At 36.9% G+C, this 23,529-nt stretch overlaps 1 protein-coding gene across 3 annotated transcripts in view; it reads right to left on the reverse strand.

Moving 5' to 3' along the window:
- Nucleotides 1-23,529, reverse strand: part of IPO11 (importin 11) — a 106,743-nt gene that overhangs the window by 76,190 nt on the left and 7,024 nt on the right. For 2 of the 3 annotated variants that reach the window (XM_052776681.1, XM_052776682.1), the window contains 8 exons: nt 21,652-21,735; nt 21,219-21,362; nt 17,789-17,889; nt 12,099-12,171; nt 8,530-8,733; nt 3,399-3,531; nt 2,391-2,449; nt 1,497-1,545 (listed from right to left, as the gene is read on the reverse strand). In XM_052776681.1, the coding sequence (XP_052632641.1) occupies nt 1,497-1,545; nt 2,391-2,449; nt 3,399-3,531; nt 8,530-8,733; nt 12,099-12,171; nt 17,789-17,889; nt 21,219-21,356 (757 nt within the window). In that variant the 5' untranslated portion in view covers nt 21,357-21,362; nt 21,652-21,735. The remainder of the gene's footprint in view (nt 1-1,496; nt 1,546-2,390; nt 2,450-3,398; nt 3,532-8,529; nt 8,734-12,098; nt 12,172-17,788; nt 17,890-21,218; nt 21,363-21,651; nt 21,736-23,529) is intronic. The other variant, XM_052776683.1, reaches the window with a different exon arrangement.

Below are 23,529 nucleotides of genomic sequence, written 5' to 3' on the forward strand. Positions count from 1 at the left end.
GGAGGGGGCATGTGGAATCTTTAACCATTTCTCAGCTGCAGTGAAATTCACTGTAACTGATCAGAATAAAACAACTGGGACACCATTACAGACAAGTCAATGATAAAAGACAGTTAAAATAATGCAAGCAAATGCTAGCATAAAGAAGAAATAAAAAATCATTGAAAAGATGAAAGTGCCCTTTTATTAAAGCTATGGCATATCCTCACTACATAGTATTATGTACTTTTCTAGAAACTCCACCTTAAAAATATAATTGATTATGGACACTGGAAAACATTCTGAATTTACAAAAAACAGATAAAGCTCTTATAAAAAAGAGAAAAACATAGAGCCATAATGAAGGCATACAGGCAAAAAGCATGATACAATAAATGTAAACACTAATCTTGTAAGGTAGTCATGCCTGCTTTTGCAAACCAACTTTGATTAGAAAAGTGGAAATGGGAAGGTTCAGCTCAGTTCTACCTTAGGACATTCAAACCCCACAGTTCTCATGTTCTAGGGGACTATGATAAACACCAAGCTTCAGGATGGGATGGCTTTCAATACAGTTAATTGAAGCTAGGCAACTATCTTGCCAAAAATGAAAGAAGGGCCAGAAAGTGCGTGACTGCAGTATAGTAGAAGGGGCAAACAGTTGCATGCAAAGACGCCTGCATTTTAGAAGAGCAAAAAAAGTATTTTATTCTGTCATTGAACACAGTGGCAGTTTCCATCTTTTCTAGAAATGAGGCTCAGGGCCCAGATTAGCCCCTCTTACCCAAGTACCTTCATTTATATCAAAAAATTCTTTCTACTCCGTGTAGACATCTATTCTCAGAAAAAGCACTGAATCCTAAAAGAATGACCTGACAGGCTTCAAATGAATGAATGGCTTGCACCAGGTCTACTACAAGTGTACAAGCGAGAAAAGAAGAGTGAGTTCAGATGCAACACTGCTAAACATCTTTCTGCTTTGCTTCAGGTAACTGCCCTGCAAAAGCACTAACACCTGCCAATTATGCTGATATTTGTTGACTGTGTTAACCTATGGTTGCCTGCCTCAGACTACTACTCTTCCAGTTATAAAGTACATATAGCTGAATGTGGTCTTTATTTTCCATTTTACATGTACCAAAATATATGGGAAACTCCAGGAAAAAGAAAAAACATAAAACTTTCCCAAAGAAGAAGACTCAAGATGATATGGGTTTTAGTAGCATCTGCATATTTTAATATGGATACTTTGTCAACCCATTGCTTAATTATTTTTTTTTTCCTTGGCATTATCACACCAAGTATAATTTTGGTCACATTTTAGTCTGTTGATATAAAAGGACATTTTTACTGAAATCTTTTCTGACAGTTTCGGCAGCATTTAAAGTAATAGCTTTGCACTTATAAAAAATACCTTGCACCTAAATGATTATTGATGATGCACTAAACTGTATTACGTTTTCATCCAGCTTCTAATATTTAACAACCAATACAGTGAAAAATATCCAGATACTTACTACACTCCAGAAACTGTTTTAGCCGTTCAAACACTGCATGTAGAAAACCCTGAAAATTATAAAAGTATATGTGTCTTTTAAAGATGAAGCTTATTATGCACTGTATTATGAGAAGAAAGTTGGGTCAAACCGAAGTCAGGTCAGATGTGTTACTAGCTCAGACATCACTTTATCACTTTTAACTGAACTGATTATCTTGGACAAACAATTTCCTCATGAAACAAATAATTAGCTAGCAGACTGCACAGATGATCCAAACTGACCTTATTAGTACCACACAAACAGCATAGCATCTCTAACAGGAAGTATAGGTAAATATAGTTATCTGCTTTACAATCTCCTTATCCAGTTCTTTCCTGTTCTCAACTTCCTAGTTTAGGATGTAGGTCGTAGGTACCCAATTCCTCCAGTAACGCAGGCGTTGTTCAGGGTTAAGGGAGATGTTTAGATTTCTTCTCCCCCTGCCCCCCCGGTAGGCTGCCTACCACAGAATTTCATCTCAGACAAATTCTATCAATAGAATTTGATAGGAGAATATGCCATTACATTCATTATTAAATGAAAACATAGTCTTCAAATGATGGGGGGAGAGTACATGTAAGACATCTTTCAGTAGGCAACAAGGGTCTCACTACCATGTGACATGTAAATTGGAAGGGGTACCTGCTCTTTTTTTTAAACATCATGCCATTAGTATCACAGTGTTCAGGATCTTTCTAGGACCTGACAGTTCTTAACTGATGGGAGGACACCTTTGACAGAGTATTGCTTGATCTTCCTTTACATAACACAAATGTGTGCCTTTCAACCATCTTTAAACATAGGTGTAAGACCACCTGAAATCATCACAAAAGATTTCTAATCCAGAACTAGAAACAGATATATGTCACTTACCATCACCTCTACACTCCAATGAGGTTCTACAAACCCATGGACTGTCAGTTTACGAAGCACTAGGAAAAAAAAAAGGTTACTTGTGTAGGTATTTCTCAGCCCTTGTTCCAACAGATTTCAGAACAGGATTACAATTACAGTTGCTCTGCCCTTCTTCCAATTCTCCATATTAAAAAATACGTTTAATTTTGGGCCTTTGGATGCCTCAGCCATACCTAACATGAATCTAATTTTGTTGAAATTACTTTAAAATTGAGTACATTACGTGTAAAATAAGGAAGAGAACTCCAAGAATTACTGAATCAAGAATTCTGCAAAAGCTGTAAGTATTCAACCTCTGAAAGGTTCTGCAGCAGGAAAAGGACCAAGTACAGTCAACAAGGGCTCATAAGCCATCTTATGAATTTTCTCAGGTTTATCACTGCCAGTAACCCAGACAAGTGGCATGCTGTACCTTCTGAAACAATTCAAGACAGGTATCATCTACATTGCAAGCACTGCACACAAACATCTCAATTCTTCAAAGCAGCAAAGTACAGTAAGGATATGTATTCATCCCACTGATAAGTACTTGAGCATCAACCTAAAATCTAAACTGACTGCTAAGGCTACCTCTTCACTGAACACAAGGTGAACTTAACAACAAAATTCATAGCTCACAGCTTCCTCAGTTAAGTTTCTAAAGATAGATGCAAGCCTAAATTACAATAGAGATAAAAAACCATCCTGTTATGCCCTCAACTTTCCCACCTCTTAGACTTTGACTTCTTAAAACATGCATATCAGAAGGGTGCATATTGAGAAACAAGAGTACCTTCTCCCTCTTCCGTGTGAACAATCCTCCTTCTGCCTTGCAAAAGGCACAGGTAAAATAAACCAAGATTACTGGTTTTCCCAGTGGGCATGGTGTTGTTAGAGAATGCTAACTCTTTACCAAAGAAGTCTTACTCAACCACTGTGAAGAAACTTTTTTGATTCCTTATATTTAATATCATTCTATATTATTACCTTTCAATGACAACAAGGTTCTTTCTAGTGAATTTGAGGCTGCAGCTTCATCCCCTGTACAAACTTGCTGTAGGAACGTATCGGTATGATGATTCCACAAGGAACATGCAAAGCTATAAATACCTGATGCAAGCTGCAAAAGGAAGAAAGACCAACAATATATTGGATTTCCTGAATTTGGCTATAGCATAATAAATTCCTAAATTTTAAAGGCCAGTTTAGACTGTTAAATTAATTTATCCATCTTCTTGTATATCACAGGCCACAGCGTTCACTGGCTTCTTTGCTGTACTGAGTTGTACTGGTCCAAAGATGTTTTCCAGAAAAATATCTTGTCTTAATTTGAAGATGTTATGATAGACTCACCTGCTTCCCTGGCTACTTGGTCTGTGACTCTACCACTTTAAAGATAACTATTTAGGCCTCCTTTCTTATCCGATTTTCATTAAATACAGCCACAGGTCTATAATACAGTATGAGGCTTCAAAAAACTATCAGCTCTCCTCATCACCTCCTCTCTGACAAGACTTAGACTTTGTCTTACAGCATAGTTAGTATCTGAATTAGCTTACTCTGGGACACAGCAGTTATATGCCTATCTCTAATAAAAATAGCATTGACCAATGCCTACACTGAAACCAACTTTATTTTGTTGATAGCTGCAAACCCTGACTTTTCCCTCAAATTATTTAAAATGCAGAATGACAAATAGTTTCTAATCAGCTAGCACTGAGCAAATCTCAAACTTAATTCACATTACAGTTTCCAAATAGTGCTTACCTGATAAAGATATGTGAAGTATAAACAGAAGATAAAGAATTTCTCATTCAGTTATGGTAGCCCTTGACAGCTTCATAGTTAAGGATGAAACTGCACTTAGTCTGCTACACATTCCATCAATGGAATCAAAAGCACATATGACCTGTTTGTTTGGTTCATTTGAGTAAAGGTGAGACAGCAGAAACTCTTGATAATTATTCAATAATGTATTCATGGAGTTGCAAAAAACACAGCACTGAATAATTATCAATAGCTTCAACCTACTCATGCTTAGGGGGTTGATTCTGGGTATTGGGGGGGGGGGTGTCTCTTAAATAGAATATGCTAATACTAACCATAATAGTAAGCAGTAACAACTCAGATAAAAAAAAACAAAAACCAAAAAACCCAATTCAAAGCAGCAATAATAGTCCTAATAGTAGAATATACTCCAGATAAACCCGTTTGTCATGCAATCAGTGTACCTTAGTACTAAAAAAATTTAAAACAATAATTGCTTTATTAAAAATTAGGGGGGACAGAACCACAAATATACACAGTATCCATTAGGAGGACCCACCACATTTTTACATTTGAAGTCATTCAACTAGCAATTATAATTCGTATTACTGCAGGACCTAGTCATGGGGCTAGGCTGTCTCAAATCCCTGTAGTCAGTAAAAGAGGCAAAGCATGCTGGTGGTGGGAAAAAGATACCCAAGCTAAAGAATAAATACAAAATGTCTTCATAAATGAAAACTGCTCATGATGAATAGTAACAGTAAAAGCAAAGATGGCAAACCTGTTCAATGTTGGATTTCATAGGCTGCCAATGATCATGAGAATTCTTATTCAAGATTCCTATTTATGACCATACTTCAAAGATTCAGCAATCTCCAAAGCAGGAAAGAAATCAGAACAACCATAAAAACCCTTACTGAAGTTCAACAGAGAGACTAAACTGAATGGTGTGTACCGAGTAGCAGAGAAAGTACCCAAAACCATGTTGTACTTTATGGTAGGACTGTAAGGACAAGTGCTTCTAGTTTAAGCTAGAAGTTCTGCAGAACTTCACAGTTTCAGAAAAAAAGAAGTTTTTCAGATAAACTGTAGAAATATAACAGCATTCTTTCAAAACCAGGGCCAAGCAGCAACAGGAAGACTCGAAAGCTTAATGTCAAATGAATTGGGGAAAAAAACTGTAACTGCTATTTTCACTGATTTGCAGTGAATTCATGATATCACTTCACCAATACGTGCTGTATAGCTATGTGCTATTATAAAAAAAAAAAAAAATCCAAATACTACAGGTTTTAACCCACGCAATCAATTTCTTCCTAAAAGCAGTAGTACATTTTTATTACATACAAAAATACAAATCACTGGTTTTACTTCTAAGAACCACCATCTAGACTAAGTCCAGAAAAATAGGCTCAAAAGAAAATAGATGTTTATAACCACCAATGGTATATAACCAGATATTACATTTTTCTATTTGTACTAAAGCAGCTGATTCTGCCTTGAAGATCATTAATGTAGTTATAACTGTACTATTCACCAGAAAGATGAAGTTATAAATAAGCTGCATTTACAAGTTAGTGTATCACAATCTGTACGTCATTGTCCTGGTTTCAGCTGGGATAGAGTCAACTGTCTTCCTAATAGCTGGTACAGTGCTATGTTTTGAGTTCAGTATGCGAAGAATGTTGATAACACTGATGTCTTCAGTTGTTGCTCAGTAGTGTTTAGACTAAAGTCAAGGATTTTTCAGCTTCTCATGCCCAGCCAGCGAGAAAGCTGGAGGGGCACAAGAAGTTGGCACAGGACACAGCCAGGGCACCTGACCCAAAGTGGCCAACAGTGTATTCCATACCATGGGACGTCCCATCTAGTATAGGAACGGGGAAGTGGGGACGGGGAATCGCCGCTTGGGGGACTGGCTGGGTGTCGGTCGGCGGGTGGTGAGCAATCGCACTGCGCATCATTTGTACATTCCAATCCTTTCATTATTGCTGTTGTCATTTTATTAGTGTTATCATTATTAGTTTCTTCTTTTCTGTTCTATTAAGCCGTTCTTATCTCAACCCACGGGTTTTGCTTCTTTTCCCAATTTTCTCCCCCATCCCACTGGGTGGGGGGGAGTGAGTGAGCGGCTGCGTGGTGTTTAGTTGCTGGCTGGGGTTAAACCACAACAGTCATCTAACATTTTTCTTTTTAAACCTCAGGTAACAGAGTTCAGTAAGGGATGCTTTATCTGTAAGAACGACCTTGCAATCTTCAAGTACCACATTATACTAAAAATTTATCAAGTGTTTCCAAAGCTGTACTAAAAAAAATGTTGAAACTGTAACTACTTATCTGAAAGTATCAAGAAAGTTTGCAATCTGTTACTTAAGCTTTTACAACTTTTAGCTTCAAATGGCTCCATTCCATAAGAATGGTTTTGACTGTCCAAGTCACATGCCATCCGACGGATGTGAATTCCCTTTACCAGGGGACAGAATAAGCAGACTTCAAAGTTGTCCAATTTTGCCATTATTAAAAAAAAATGAAACCTTAAATGTGAACCCTATAGTGCCAGATGGTCAGAAAATTTCCTTTTCCCACCTAAAGTTCAAAAAACTGTGAACATACAGTGTTCCCAACACAGTGAAACTGGATGCGCTGAAAATTTTTATTCACATCAAATCAGATGATAGAGGAACTTTGGATACTGAACATATCCACAAGTTAAAAACCAACATTTAAGCATAAAAAGGCTGCTTAAAGAGTATGCTTTTTAAAATGAAATTTCAACTATACTTTTGACAAGAACTGCCTTACAAATAAAAAAAAAATTGTTATAAGCATTTTCTTCGCATGTCTGAAGTTGTCTCACTCTACAAATAGAAGAACATACTAAGAAAATACCATGCCGAAAAAATGACATTCCATAAGGAAAAACACTCATACAAATTTAATGAGTTTCTTGGAAACACAAAAATGACTGAAGGTAACTGAGCTCTTTTTAAACCTGGTAAGATGGTGGAAATACAGCAAAGGTACTGTTAGACACGACAACTTTAACAGCAAATACCAGACCTTACAACCTATAAATTCCTTTCTGTCCCTCTGTTGAGATGGTAGGGATTTGGCTATTTTATGAAGGTGGGGCTTTGCAATTGGGTTTTGATTTTTTTGCTATATCCTTGAGCATTAACAGTATTTTCAGCTGCATAACCAGGCTGTATAAGCAATACCTTGATTTAGGAGAGCTCTAGAAAAGAAGTCATTATCTCGTTCACTCTTTATTGCTTTGGAATTAGTATTTGTGAATATACTAAAACCTGTATTGTTCAATTATCCAGATTATGTATAATGGCCTAATAAATTTCAAAATATAAACAAATATTTCCTATACAGAGATTATATCCATCCTATCTATACATGGCAGAGAGAGAAAACACTTATTCTACATACACATCTTATAGCAACACATCATTTCAGTCCTGTCCTACTACAAGAGCCAGCCTTCAGTTCCTCGGACTCCTGATAATTAAAATTTCACCTTAATGATTACACAGCCAGAAAATTTTTTCTACATAGATAAATAGGTAAACCTTCAGAAACAGTCTTCATTATCTGCACTATAATATTTTCTTTAAAATGGAGGAATAAAATAAAATTTTGAAAATTCAAATGTAACATTTGGAAAAGACGTTTAACTCACTAAATTCAGTTAACTGTACTACATCATTGCCTAACTCCAAATGGGATTGGAGATGCAACAGCCTACAGCCAAAGGTAAATCTGTGTTCTCATCAGTGGATTCTTAAATTGGAGAATGTAAGCTGCATGAGACAAGATTTGGCATTTGTCTTTTAATTAACATCTTGCCTTTTATTTAACCTCGAGAAAGAAGTTGACCTGGAAAACCCCAAAAAACATTCCCACTGACAATAAAAGCCAAAAAATACTGTGGTATGGAAGCCTAAACCCCAGTATTTTTTAAAGACTATATTGAATTACGAATCCAGAGCACACTTTTAAACCCACTGCAAATTCACAGATAACAAGATCTGCTGTATAGCCTAAGACTGATACACAGATATTGTTCTGTAGATGAACCTCTGCTTCTTAACTCAAGTTATTATAACAACACTCAAGATGCATGCAAAATTAATAAAGATCTCAAAAACATTTCACCTAGAAACTGACTTCCAGTTATTTCATATTGTACATATACCCACCAAAGTAAGAGCACTTCTATTTCAATGGCAGACATTAAAGTCAACGTACCTGCAATTAATGCACTGCCAGCTAACCGCAGGAAGTGGCAAGCATGTACAATACATGGTTTGCCTGCTCTACAATATTGCATCACATTACTTACATCATAGAAAAGCTTCCTATCTGCAGCAAGCCGTTTAGATGCCAGGGTCTTTGTAACATGATAAAAGGTAAGTAGTGCTCTGTGTTGTCGAAGATCATCCTGGACCTTCACAGATTCCAGAAGAGTAGGTATAAGTTCTGGCCATTGCCTTGGGCAGTCCACCCTGGCAACTTTAGCAATCAGTACAGAGATCTGAGTTGCTATCTGCAAAAAAACCAAAACAAAACACAGACACCAAAAAGTCAAAGATCATTTAGGAAATGTACAATGCAGAAATTAACAGCCAAATAAAATCTGAATCAAAAAACCTAGTAAGGATTGCTAGATTTTTGTGTGTTTTTTCTCAAACTATTTTTCAGTTTGCTAAATGCAAATAAATGTGGAGAAAAGTCTTCTATTTTATGTTTATGGTAGATGTTTATATAAAATGCTAAGCTGGCTACCTTGTTTAGCTTTTACATAAAGACCACTAAATTTATTTGTTCTAGAAATCACATAAAAGAAGAAACAGGTATTTGGGAACCACTTTTTACTTGGTGATCTTTTCTATTGCTTTCTACAAATATAGACTGCTCAATACATATTACCCTTATTGCTGCTATACCTGAGTTTTAGTTTTTAGAGGGAGACATTCCATCACCCCAGGCACACATGCTTGTAAGCCACAGTCCCATCCCAGTGGCTGAAGCCAAGACTCTCACTTGCTCCAGATCCTTACACCATGGGCCAGGGGCACCTGCACCACCCCCACCATCTGACTTTGGTTGCTGGCACCAAATCCCACTCACACCAGTCTTGCCAGTAGCTGGCACCTAGTCCTTGCAGCACACACACACGATAAACAGAGTGACATTATACAGAAAGATAAAGTTAAGGGATTCAATCAGAAGACAGGACAGACTGATGATTAGGCACAGGGTTTGTTCAGACACAGGTACTGACCAGCCATGGTTTACACAACTGGCCCTTTTTATACCCTCTTTCTGTCTATTCCCCACTTTCCTGCTCCACAACTCCCTTCCCCTAAACATACCTCAATGAATTTTGTGTAGTCCTTCATAACCCCACCTCAGATATCCAAGAGCTTCATGTTCTTGTTTCCCCATTCTTATCCCATTCGCATTGAAAAGGTCCTTGATTGGATTAACGAAGCAGATGCTTTCACCTTCAACATACCCTCACAACTATCACCACACTTCCAGCCTAGGGAAGAAGGCACCTTCTTATGCTATCAGAAGGAATCCAAGCAACTTATGGGCGTAAGAGGGAATAGCCATGCTCTCCTTTACTGCTTCCTTAGCTGTTTCATTTGAAGTCTGACCACACCACAAAACTTCCTACAACACTCATTCCTATCCACTGACTTAGGGAGAAGAATTGTGTCAGAAAACTGACATCGATGTTTGCGAGAAGAGCTGAGAGTCTTATTTTCAGATCAAGTGATGTCAACTGGCAGGGGGGAGCAAATAAACTCTTCTCCATATGTGATACAAGAAGCAACCTCTCCAGGGACGCCAAGAGGCATCCTTTAGGACTGTTTTTTAAGTGAAAAAAAATCTGCTGTCATACATTCCAAGGAGTATTTTGTTTCTGCGTTCCCTCCATATGGTAAATAACTTCAGAGGGCATGGAAATTATGCTCCCAACATGTGGTATGTTCTCTTTTTCTTCTTCCCCTCCCCTGGAAGTCAGCTCGTATCATCACATCTCAATACTATGTCTAAATCTTGTATTTTTGGGTTGCCTTTTTTCTTTTTATACATACTAGAGTCATAATTTTTCTACCTTCAATGATGCAGAAAGCACAAGCAGACAGCAACTGTGTTATGAAGTATCTGTGACTGGAAAAGAACATTCATCAGGAACCCAAGCTAGCAAAACTCAGGCATATCAAGCAGACTGGGGACTAACTGAAAGGTGCTTCTGAAAGGAAGCCTCAAGACATGTACAACACATTGGGGAACAAGGGAGAAAGAAGGGGAGATGGACTCTGTAAACATACTTCATATCACAATTGTTTGGGCAATCATTTAGAAGCAGGCTGCTGGCATAAAATAAAATAAAATCCGCCACATCTTAAAAGACTACCATCCCAAAAATATCATAAGGACACACAAATAAACACATAAAGCTGCTAGTCTTTAAAATGTCATTTAAAAAGGTTCCTATCTCGGCCTGCAACTATAGCCTCAGAACTGCAGAACTGTTCATCAGCAGTGGAATTTGTAAGTATAAAATATATCATACTATTGTCTTAGCAGGCAAACTGATTAAATACTAATGGAGGTATGGAAAAATCATTGATAAAAAGTTTGAATTGTTATATGTACAATGCAGTTAACATTAGATTTTTAGAAATGTAAATATCTTGCAGCCCCTCCAAAATTAAATATTTGATAAATTTTATCCTACTTAGTAGCAGCATAAATGACACACACTTTATGGTCCAACATGACATATTTCATAGTTCTTTTTGGTTGAAATAAAGAAAGTATTAATATTTGGTCATATTTTTTACATTGAAACAATGCCTGCAGTACAAATTTAAAGATACTTTATGTCTACGTGCATTTTAAAAATTGCATTTGAAATAAAAACTTTAAATTCTAGTCAAAATTGTCATTGCACAAAGGTCTTCTACAAAGACTAAATTACCCTAATTTTGACACATTGCTCTAATCCTACAAAATAATATTAATCCCATCAAGTAATCCTGAAAAGTTGAAACTGAACTGTCTGCAGAATGGAAGTCTGTTTGCTATACCTCCTTTTTTTTAAGCTTTACCTTACGCAAATAATTTCTGCATTTTCTTGACAGAGTTCTTTAAGACCTACCTTAAAATATTAGCAAATACTTCCTCGCAGAATCACATTCCTAAGCAAGAATAAGTTAGCAGAAGGAAGACTGATTCATCTAGCATATGCATATTCTGAGCCCCTAACATTAGCTCTGTGCTCAACTTAACAATAAATCCTTATTCCAATCAAAACAGTAGCTTAAAATTAGTCACTATGTAAGACAAGACACTATCATACTGAAGCTTTATTACGCCTATTTAAATTCATCAATGCTGTGATTAGACATGTGACAGCAATACTGCTTAGGTGGGTTTATGCAGCAGCATTCTCAACAGCTCATTCCTGCTACACCACCACCACCACCACACCTCCTTGTATGGCTATACTGGGAGCCAGATAATAGAACGGATACAGCTGAAAAAAGAAAAATCGCTCAGGGAAAGGAGGTTATTTTTGAGCTACACCCATTCCCTGAACCATTTCACCAAATGGTTGCACAAACAGCAAGGGGCAAGATGAACTGCCTCTGCAAGAAAAAAACAAACCAAACTAAAAAACCCATAGTGTTTCTAACCTCAGTGATTCTATGATTCTATGAATTATGATCTATGGAAAAAGATCTCACTTCAACATAAAGATCTGTCTGAAAGGCAACATGTAACTTGCAACTTGTCAACTTTATTATTATTATTAAACACTGTAAAAAGAGAAACCAAATTATATACCAATACAAGCATCTGATGGGAGAGTAATCATCATTCACCACTAACCTGATTCACTGGCTCATTGAAGTTGGTGATAAGTCCAGCACGCAATGTAGTTTTTTCTTCTTCAGAAAGAGCACTGTCAGGATATATTCGCTAGATTATTATTTAATTTTCAATAAAAAACAACTACTAATTCATATTTAGAATTTTCTCACTACTACTAGACACAGAAGTTAAATGATATTTCCATTTGTGCAGTGTTTGACAGGATGAAGATTACTTTTATAGACCATTTTCTTGAAACTGATGTATGTCACTTTGATAAACTATCAAGAGAACATCCCTTGTTTTTCCACTATCTCAAAGATACTTAAAAAGAGAGGGAACAGCGAAACAGACAAATATTTGAGGCCTTTTAACCTCAGATTTTGACATGACCTTTCTAAACACAAATGGCAAAAGAGAAAGTTCACAGATATATTATGAAAATGAAGGAAAACCATACAAACTATAAATTAATTGTTATTAGACGGTTATTATACAATTACTGTGGGGAATGATGACTTGAGCATGACTTTGCCCATATACACTAATGGAAAATGACAAAAAGGTGCTCAGTATAAGGTAACCATGGTATCAGATGACAGCTCTTTTTGCAAAAGCAATAATCCTACAATCTTTTTTTTTTTGCTACAAATCTTTTTCTACAAGCAAGTCATATAGCTACACTTAAAAAAAAAAAATGGATACTTTGAAAATTATACCTTTGAGTGAAAAATATGTTGATATAGTCTTCAAAAATGCAGGGAGAACTAGTAAGAAGGATAAATTCTAAGCCATAAAGGTTAATTTTCATTCAAGTGAAGCTTTATGCTATGTTTAGACTTCCTTTTAAGTGACGTCTATCAGTTTAAGACTACCAGTTACAGCATCATACTACTCCTGTACTACTTCAGACTTTATATGACCCATGTAATTTTCTTCTAAGTTCCAGGCAGGAAACATAAACTGCTTTTAAAAATGCTTTGTTGGTATTTATAGATCATACAATCAGAAAAAAAAAAAAACCCAAAACAAACCATTTTCATTTACTGATAGCACCTAGAAAGCTGTCTCTTGTACATAAAAAGACTTACTACACTAGGTTGTTTAGATGAAACTGTTTCACCTAACATTGTAATGATTTAGAAGCATGCATGCAATCATCACATCTCAACGAAGTCTCATGGCTGGAAATTAAAAAGATGAAACATACCAACACAACCACTTCCTGTTGTCTGATGTCACGTACAGATACTAACCTACTAGTTTTATATAGTGAGATTTAAAATTATGCCTGAAGCTCCCTAAAACACAGCTTTTTACACTAATCTAGACAAATAGTAAATATTAATCTCAAAATAACAAAACACACAGAGATCAAATGTTTGCAACAATATTCTAGTTTTCACTTTTCCCCCCTCTGTATATAACAAAAGTATTCACTATTTCCTAAATCAAAGACCTATCATTCTAAGTATAGTATACAAGGGGTGCAATTTATTGTTTCGCTGGTGACTCAGAACTGCACACTAAGTCTTATTTTCAAAAGGTAATTTATAGCACTCAGGAACCACATTTAAATGACTTTTTATCAAAACTTAGGCTTTAAGATATTTTTACATAAAATTAAATTATGCCTAAAAAATTTTGGGTAAAGTTTTCAAAGATTTCTGCAACAGTAGAAGTTTTTATGCAGGGAACTATTTCAGTTATTAATCTAAAGCCACTAGACAACATTTTAGGGAAATAAATTTCCGTGGTCCTTTTGGTTTTTTAATACAAAAATGCAGTATGTAATTTCCACACATACAGGCATACTCTAAGTGATTTCTAAAACTTGAAAGCTATTAACACAATTAAGAAATCTAATCTCAATTAAGTGTACCTTGTACAATAACTCACTTTCAGGCATAACAGAAAGCACCTAAAACCTGGTTTATAAAGAAAAATACTGTTCTACTATATTATTTCATTCACCCTGTTTGTGAGCTCATGAAGCCCCTTGCCTTAATTACTTTTTCATAATTGTAATTAATCACATCATACGCATATTCCCAGAGCAGCAAGCATTCAATTTGTTACTTACTATAAATAAATATACTGTAATTTAAGCTTTTGCCATTACAAACAAAACAAAGGTAGGAAAAAAAATACTCATGAGGATGAACACCTCAAATTCAGACACTTATGATAAGCAAAGTTGGCAAAGAGTAATGAAAAAGGGAAATCTAAGCAATCAACGCAGATGCAAGCGGTATACTGCATGATGAGACGGGATCTCTAACAGTTCAGAGAGCAGATGGAGGAATTTACCATATAGGTAATACGACAGTGACATCCACTGGAGACCGGATCCCTTGCTACACACTCACTCTCTGCACGAGTCAGACATAGCCACAGACAGCAGTATCTTTACCCTCCTCTAATACATTGCAAGAAAGGCACACAACTCTATGGAAAAGTTATAGGCAGGCTAGGAGTTCAGAAGAATGTGTATCATTCAACAAGTTATTTCCCTTCAGCACTGAATTACACCAGATCGAAAATTAAACCAAGTTCTTCTAGAGATGAACTTCTAAGTATTTATGTTGTAGTCTTTCACAATTTGCAATTTCAAAGTTTCTGATCTTTTTCTGTGTTTGTGGTATGGGGAAACATGTATCCAAATATTTAAAAAGTTATTTTGGAGCTTTTTAAAAAAGTCTATTTTTCATAAACCAGAAATCCAAATCTGCAAGTGTTATTTATAGTTATCATTCAAACACATAAAAACATGGATGTGAGAAGTATTATTAAAATTGCCAACACAGTTATCAGATCAGAGAACAAAGTCCACAAAAGACAGGATTTAACAGTAATTATCTGTAAAATCAAAAACATGTCCAAGAAAAGGAACTAGTAACACACAAATTCAAGAAAAGCCATTTCTGAACAAAATAAAAACACATAAAGTGAGACCACCTTTTGAGGAAGCTGACAACAAATTTCAAAAAAATAGGCCAAACTGTGCCTGAAAAGAGGCTATGACAACCCTAGGCTCTTCTCCACAGCAATCTGGAAAGCTGCCTGAGAAAGCAGGAGGGACAAAGTTCATAGGCCCTTCTCTAAAATCACTCTTACTGGAAAGTGCTGCTTTAAGTCCAAGGCAGGTGGATAATAAGTAGCATGAATAGGTCAGACAGCATAAGTAAACATGTGCAAAGAGCAAAATATTTCAGAAGGATCACTTTTTCTTAAAAAAGTTGCTTGTATGCTATGTATTTTAGCATGACACACTCAACTACAGTACTGTCCAAAGAATTCATGATCTCAACATTTTCCTGCTTTGTAGTGGTAGCAGCTGAGAAACCACGAATGCTCAGCAGAAGGGTAAAGCTAGTCCTGCTTGATTCAACTGAAAATAACTTCAGCACACTTGTACAACAGAGGCATTTAACTTACTGGGAAAGTTCTTGGATATTGAAAGGTCTACACAAATACATAAATATTCAAGACAAATAGTTCTAAAAGAAACTATATTTAGCTCTGATTTACTAGGGAATTACAGCTATATGAACATATTATGTGTCTGCATGAACCCTCCTCTAATTCTCATAATTCTTCAAACTACCTATCAAATTTCAACCACATTTGGCAAAGAGCAGAAATGTCAGCGGTTTGATTTTTTTTCCCTAGATTTTGTGAAAATCAACAGCTGAGTAAAGCAGATAGACCTGAGTTAATATCCCACTGAGAAAAACGCAGGTATAAAAACCAGTCCTTTCCTTCAAGAGGCAGCAGAAACCAGTCACCTCCAAATCCAACATCTGCTCTACCAAACAGGCTGCGTAGATGAGACCAAGCTTTGAGGTAATACCATGGATGGATATGGGACAGCTGTTGATGTGAGAGACAAGATGAAAGACGAGACTTTTGCAAGGACCACAAAAAATGCAGCCTGTACAATGAAACCTTCAAAAATCACGATATCCAAAACATGACTGGTTCACAAAACAATTGACTGAGAAACTACAGTTTAAAAGCGGCATTCCTCAAAATGCCTTCAACGTGTTCTGCTAAAAGAAAAATTATCTGGGTGAGTGTAAAATATGACAAGATATGTGACATATGAGAAATTCAGAAAGAAAATTAGAAATGGAGAAACAATTGGACATAGAATGGAAATGTAATACATATTTACCCCATGGAATCTTTAATAGCAGCCAGTAATTTTTTAAATTTTATACTTTAATTGCATTAAATTCGCAGCAGAAAAATTAGAAATGGGGAAAAACTGGAGTTGTAATGGAAATTCAATATAGAGTTACCCAATGGAATCTTTAATAATAGCCAATGATTTTTTATTTTTTTTAATCGCATTAAATTTGCAACAGGAAAAGTACATTGAAAGACTGTTACTCCATTTTTACCTTGGTTCAAACACTAAAATTGTAGTCATTACTTCTGTAGGAAATGAACCATGTTTTTTTCACCAGAAGTGCTACTAATATCTAAAAATATTAACAAATTGGAACAATGTATTTTAACTGCTTCGAATAATGCTTGCCAAGCACCAATAATGTCAGCAGCATTACCTCATCACTTTAACCAAAAAGGTCAAAAATATATACCATTTTCCATGCAAAAGATGTTTTTTTAGTCTCACGTAAAAGAGAATCGGAACACTTGCAGATGTTTCACAATTGTATACTAATCCACACATAGAAAAACTCTAGTGCTTTAAGTAATAATGAAGGAGTACTGTGCTACTTAAAATGTGCTGCAGATGCAGAATTTCACTTTTCCCTCTTTTGCTGGGCCTTTGGAAAAGCTAATGCAAGGCAAAATACATTAAACTATCTCAAACAAAGAACACAATGAAAATCATGCCATACTTTGTGAACTAGCTCAGATTCATAATCCATAAAAACTGGACCTGGAATTCCAATTTACACCCTATACGACCTGACAGTGACATCCCATGTATTTATATTACTAGCATTTAAGAGACAGACTGAACACTTCCAGGTCTTTCAGTTCCTGAAAACAGTGAAGGAAAATTGAAACTTTTTGAAATTATACCTACCTTTTAAAGCAAAAAGAAAAAACTTCACACAGAACACTGAGAAGTATATAATTGTGTAGGTATTACAAACTATAATGGCACTGTTTGTTACTTAAGTAAATGATGTGGTGCTCAAGAATACTGGTTAGATTTTTAGCTTCTTTGGAGAACTTTTTGTCGTGCATTATCAGAACCCACAGATCAGAACCCACATATCAGAAGAACAAAAAATGAAGACCAGAACTTGCTATCATGATAGCTACTGCCTCTCTCTCATGTACATATTCAATATGAATTATGAATCAGCTTAAATAAAATGTCTCCCTAATAATCTCTCCAAGAGACTTCCAACCTTTCATGTCTGCCACTATCAGAAAGTCCAGGTGTTAACATTATAATACTTATGACATTACTTTAAAATCTGGTATCTATGAAACAGCCTAACTCAGTTTTCAAAAGTAAATATGTAATTATATGTAATTTCCAAAGTAAGAAGTAATATGAAGACAAAATGGTTCATTAGTGACTCCTAATGTTGAAACATTTTATCAGTTTCACCATGAATTCTACAGTAACTTTTATCAGCCAAGGAATTTGCTGTTTTCCGGATTGGCAAGTGTAACCTTCTACAGTAGGTTTTGTTAAGTGGAAGAAAATCACAACTTACTGCGGTGCAACCCGTCTCCAGTAGCGATCAATTCCATTTTTAAAATACAGCACAGCTAACCATCTTACATTCACATCCAGGGTATGATTTGTAAAGATATTCTGTTTAAAAAAAAGATTGAGTTAAAAACTGCTCAATACACCACAGACAGGATAAAAACTGTATCAACCCATGCACTGGCATATGTATAAATACACACACCTCCTATGTACAGGTGTATATAAACAAAATGCATTAGTCAGCATTTGACAGACAAGTGAAAAAATGTGTTAAACAATTTTTAAAGATTAAAAAAGTGTTTAGCACTAGCCCTAATACTTATTTATTAAAAAGCGCCCAACATATAGGGCAAATGTATTTCCAATCTCATCCAGCTGAGCAGGGAATAAAAGGGTAATAATTACTAGCACCAGCCAGTTATTACACTCTTCAGTAACATAGCTCTCAGAAGTCTGTGGCACTGTACGACACAGAATAATTTCTTATTCTAGTCAGAATTCAGCTTTCAGGAGATTTCGTCATTATCTTGACATTTGCCAAGAAACGTCCTGACTACCAACGTTGATTGCAAAACAGCGACCTGGTAGGACACCAAGTCTCAAACTTGCCTACGCTTATTCTAGGAAATTAGTTTCTACTACCAGAAAGCTATATATCTACACATATATCTGTATCTATCTATATACACTTTTACCTACATATATGTATATACAGACAAACACAGAGAGATTATTTTATATAGTAACATTGTAAAATTTACCAACTAGGAAAAGCTAAAATAAAGGTAGGCTATTGAATCTTAGAACAGGTACTACTCTGAACAGCAGCTCTCCTCCTGTTTTCCTCTGTATCAAATGGATCCTTCTCGAGGAGGTGAGGCACTACTCCCTCCTTTAGCGAGCAAATAGGTGTGAGCTCAGTGGTCTTATTATACAGCGTTATTATAAAGTGCACTATAGAGTGCACCACTTGCATCAATTGCTTTTAGAAGCACACTAAGAAGGGACATGAAAAACCCAGGGATTCAGGTCAAGAGCATCTGCTACTTTTCATTGCCATGTCTGAAGAACTGTAACAAACACTTCAAATAACTCAGCACTACAGAAACCTGCGACCTCATCAAGCATTTTCACTATGAATTCAAAACTTAACCGTCTCTCAAACTCTATTTCTATAATAACAACAGCTTTCTAGATGTAATGGTCAACATGAAAAAACCCTCACAAAATCCAATCACTAGAAAGCAAACAGACTTACATGCCAACAAAGGTATCGACTCCAAAACTAGCAACTTTTAGAAAAACATCAAAAAAGTTGTAGCCCACTGATAAACACCACACAACATGAAAAGGATCTCTATATAATACATGTTCCTTTCCCGAAGCTCATTTAGGAAGAGGGATTGAATCTCAGAAAGATCTGACCTTTCCCAAATGCAACTTAGGCATTTTACAATATGAAGAGGAAACTTCAAATCTCACTTTAGCCTCATATCCATGAAAAGTGTTGCAAAACAAAGGAAACATGGAAAAAGAAAACTACGTGTTCTGAAAATCCCATTGAGCCTTCAAATTACCATTGCCCTCCTTGCCAAAATATCTATCAGAAGCAAAGGTTCCTCACATCAAAGTACCGTAAAACTAGACTGGGCCTGGATAAGAAATCCAAAAAAAGGCAAAGGACAAGAACAACCAAAACCTCTCTGTATACTCTGTATCTATATTATGAGCTTCCCAAAATAAAGTATTTCATGTAACACACTAATGCTGTCATAGAAATAACAGGAATGAAGCTAAACAATAATTAAACTGATACAACTGGTAAAGGACAGAGTTTCTTTTCAAAAATAGCCACTCTGACTTTTCAGCTCTCTTCTTCAAGAGAGGTACGTAACACCTTCAAAAGAGAAGCAGAGAAACTAATGTTAACTCCACTAGGTACTAAAAATTGTAGGTTCGAAGATGCATGTTTCATGGTTCCTTGTAATTTTCTCTATCCTGATCATCCCATAGGCAAATGTACCTGACAGTAAGTAATATAATACTTCCCACATCCCACAGAGATTAACTGTCTTACCAACTCTCCATTTACAATCACCTGCTTCCCCCCACCCTTTTCTGCTCCACCAAGGAGGTGCCAACTATCTTCCCTCCCAGGCAGCCCCCCTGTCATAATCAAGTTAAACAAAGAAGTAGAGATTCTCTACTTCTATTTAGTTTGGAAGATTACTGTTTATATTTCACACTTGAAGAAAGGCTGATGTGTCCCCAAACAGGGCTACTTAACCACACTAACAGAATTAACAGCATTTGATCCTTTTAAACCCTGCATTTTTTAGCCCTTATATTTAAAATCAACTCACATCAGCTTCAGTTACACCTGTCAGTGCTCAACTTGTCTACAACCTGAGCTGTAAGCTCTCACAGCAAACATCCAGAAAATAAAGAATGCCCAGTCAGTGGCAATTTCCAGTGTTTTCTATGAAGATCGTTTACCACAGAAACACCATGGCAAAGGCAGTGGGTAAAATACAATTTGACACCTCAAAAGCCAGATTTTTCTTCTACCCCTTTCCCTAAATCCCGACTTGCCTTCATCTTTCCAAACAAATGAAACAGAGGGTCTACAGAGAACAGGTCACTCCACAACTCTGAATCATTCATCCTATACACTGAAGACAGATGTTTGTAGGAAAAGCAGTTTATCTGTGTTTTTAAGACTATTACAAACATACACATAGGCACTGGAGAATAACAACACTGTCAACTTCTTGGCATCTTCTCTAAAACAATTACGTCTCCTTCTTTATGTTTTCATCACCTTGCACACATTAATGCATCTATTTCATCAACAGTCATAGTACCTTTAGAAGTATTCACCTTTCCCATTTCCGGAACCTTCCTACCACCAGCCTGGTCAGCTAATCTCCCTGGGAGAGTCTCTCCACTGACAAGAAAGCAAGCAATCCCAGCCAGGTATCAAACTTGGTGCAGTGAAAAGCATGAGGGAACTTCTATGAATATGGTCATAATTCATCATCTCCTCAATAAAGAAAAGGTGGTTACTGCCTTGGTATATACAAGTGTTCCTGCCTCATGGGGTAGTAAACATAATTCCTTTGACAAGGGTCTTCTTGGCCTTCTACTATCTACAATTCACAACAGGCCAAAAACAGGTTTAGCGCTAGAGCTCACCCCCTCATGCTGCCAGAAACTGGATTTCCTCCTTCTCCTGGATGCCTGGGAAAAGAGCCTGCTTTGAGACACAGTGATGACAATGCCTACCTCAGCACAGCATAAGGATACTAGTAGCTGAACCATGATGACTCAAGGCTTCTCTCAGCCAGAGGTCATGGTTCAACAGTATTCTAGAGAGCCACATTCAAAATTAATCAAAGTTTACTTAATAGCACTTTTCCACTGTATCTTACCAACAAGACTGAATAAAAACCTGGCTGTGTCTCCCACTGCTTCAGTTGTTCCTCAGCTGGCTTCAGCACTGCAGTATCTTGACTAGTAGCTTGGGTCAAGACTTGCAAAACAATAGTGCTAGCACTATTGAGATCCATGAAAATCTGAGAATATTTAAAAAAAAGAAGGAAAACACTTAAGAAAAAAAAGACAGCAAATATAGACAGGTATTTTCCATTCATATTATCTAAACACCCCACGCTAATTTTTCATTAGTCTACACTGTGTAAGACAGCATTACACCCACTCACACGCAGTGTCAAGGTACAGTGATTAAACTACTTTGCTTTCAGAAACCTCTCAGCAGAAAAAGCAAGCATTAAGTCTATCATTACAAGCCCGTTTACTAGATTGGAGGAATTACAGAAAATATTTTTATTTTAAACCAGTTACCTCTCCTGTGAAGCACAGCAAACTACGAGCAAACCCACAACTAGGGATGACTTCAGCTGTAGCCAGAGTAAACCATGGGGTTGTCTTAAAGAGGCAAAGATGCAGAGTATTAACATATTTGTATTTTCTGAACAGTTTTTCCCCAAAAGAGAAAATGACCAATTTCAGATAGTTAAATTCTACAATTCAAATTGATCTAGACATTTTATATTGATTAAAAGATGTGAAAGTTTCACAACCAGAGTCCTAAATGAAACTGAATTTTCCCCAACACATTTGTATTCCTTATCTATTTAGCACACAAAATGCTAATCAGCTGAACTAAGAATGCCAATTGCCTAATTTCCAATATAAATACATTCCTGTCCTCTGTATAAAGACAAAACAAAACATTGCTCTCCAGATGACACAGAGATGACATTTATAATGACCACAGAAACAGCATTACAATAAATTAAAGAGAAACATGTATAAAAGCAACTGTAGTCTCTGACAATTAAAACTGGTTTTCTGTCTATAAAAACTTCTGTTTACAACCTACGTAAACTTTTCTAATACGGATACATATTAAGTATTTATATACTTAAGTTTTCTAAATTAACAACCAAGCACAGTTTCTCTTCAACAAACAGGCTTGATGATTTGCTTTTGTTTAAACCTAAAAAAGTTTATTTTTCCAACCTTCAGGAAAAAAAAACTGAGGTGTAAAATTGTTATGGTGATGGTAAGAAAGCTAGAGAAATGAAATCTTACTTTGACATAGGTTTAAAATTTTGATTTTGAGAAAACCACCTTAACAAAACTAGCAACAAGATTAAAGACCTTTTATACCATCAAGGACCCTGCAGAATTTGGAAAAAAAACTAAAAAAAAAAAAAAAAACCCAAAACCAACCAATCTAAGAATGGTCAATCTGTAAGTCTCCGATCACCCTCAACGAAAACAGACTAAAAATTGAAGGTCCTAAGGTTAAAGAAAGTGTACTTTCAAAAATATGAACGGCTAAATCAGATCTCCTCACAGCAATAACTGAAAAGAACAAGTAACTCAATCTCTGCTTTATACTTGCATCTTTTTATCTCTCTGCTTTAACCACCCCATGTATGGGGTTTACATGGCAAGGTTGCTAGCAGGGGAGTTACAGGGGTGGCTTCTGTGAGAAGCTGCTAGAAGCTTCTCCCACGTCTGACAGAGCCAATGCCAGCCAGCTCCAAGACAGACCCGCCGCTGGCCAAGGCCGAGCCCACCAGCAACGGCAGTAGTGCCTCTGGGATAATGTATTTAAGAAAGGGAAAAAAAACCCTGCACAATGGCAACAGCAGCCAGAGAAAGGAGTGAGAACATGGGAGAGAAACAGCCCTGCAGACCCCCAGGTCAGTGAAGAAGGAGGGGGAGGAGATGCTCCAGGCACCGGAGCAGAGATTCCCCTGCAGCCCGTGAGGAAGACCATGGTGAGGCGGGCTGTCCCCCTGCAGCCCAGGGAGGTCCACCGTGGAGCAGATATCCACCTGCAGCCTGGGGAGGACCCCACGCCGAAGCAGGTGGGTTCCCGAAGGAGGCTGTGACCTCGTGGGAAGCCCACGCTGGAACAGGCTTCTGGCAGGACCTGCAGCCCTGTGGAGAGAGGAGCCCACGCTGGAACAGGTTTGCCGGCAGGACTCGTGACCCTGCGGGGGACCCACACTGGAGCAGTCTGTGTCTGAGGGACTGCAGCCAGTGGAAGGGACAAATGGAAGGGACCCATACTGGAGCAGTTCATGAAGAACTGCAGTCTGTGGGAAGAACCCATGTTGGAGAAGTTCGTGGAGGACTGTCTCCCGTGGTAGGGATCCCATGCTGGAACAGGGAAAAAACATGAGGAGGAAGGAGTGGCAGAGA

The sequence above is a fragment of the Harpia harpyja genome, chromosome Z (genome assembly GCF_026419915.1).
Source record: "Harpia harpyja isolate bHarHar1 chromosome Z, bHarHar1 primary haplotype, whole genome shotgun sequence".
Taxonomy (NCBI): Eukaryota; Metazoa; Chordata; class Aves; order Accipitriformes; family Accipitridae; genus Harpia; species Harpia harpyja.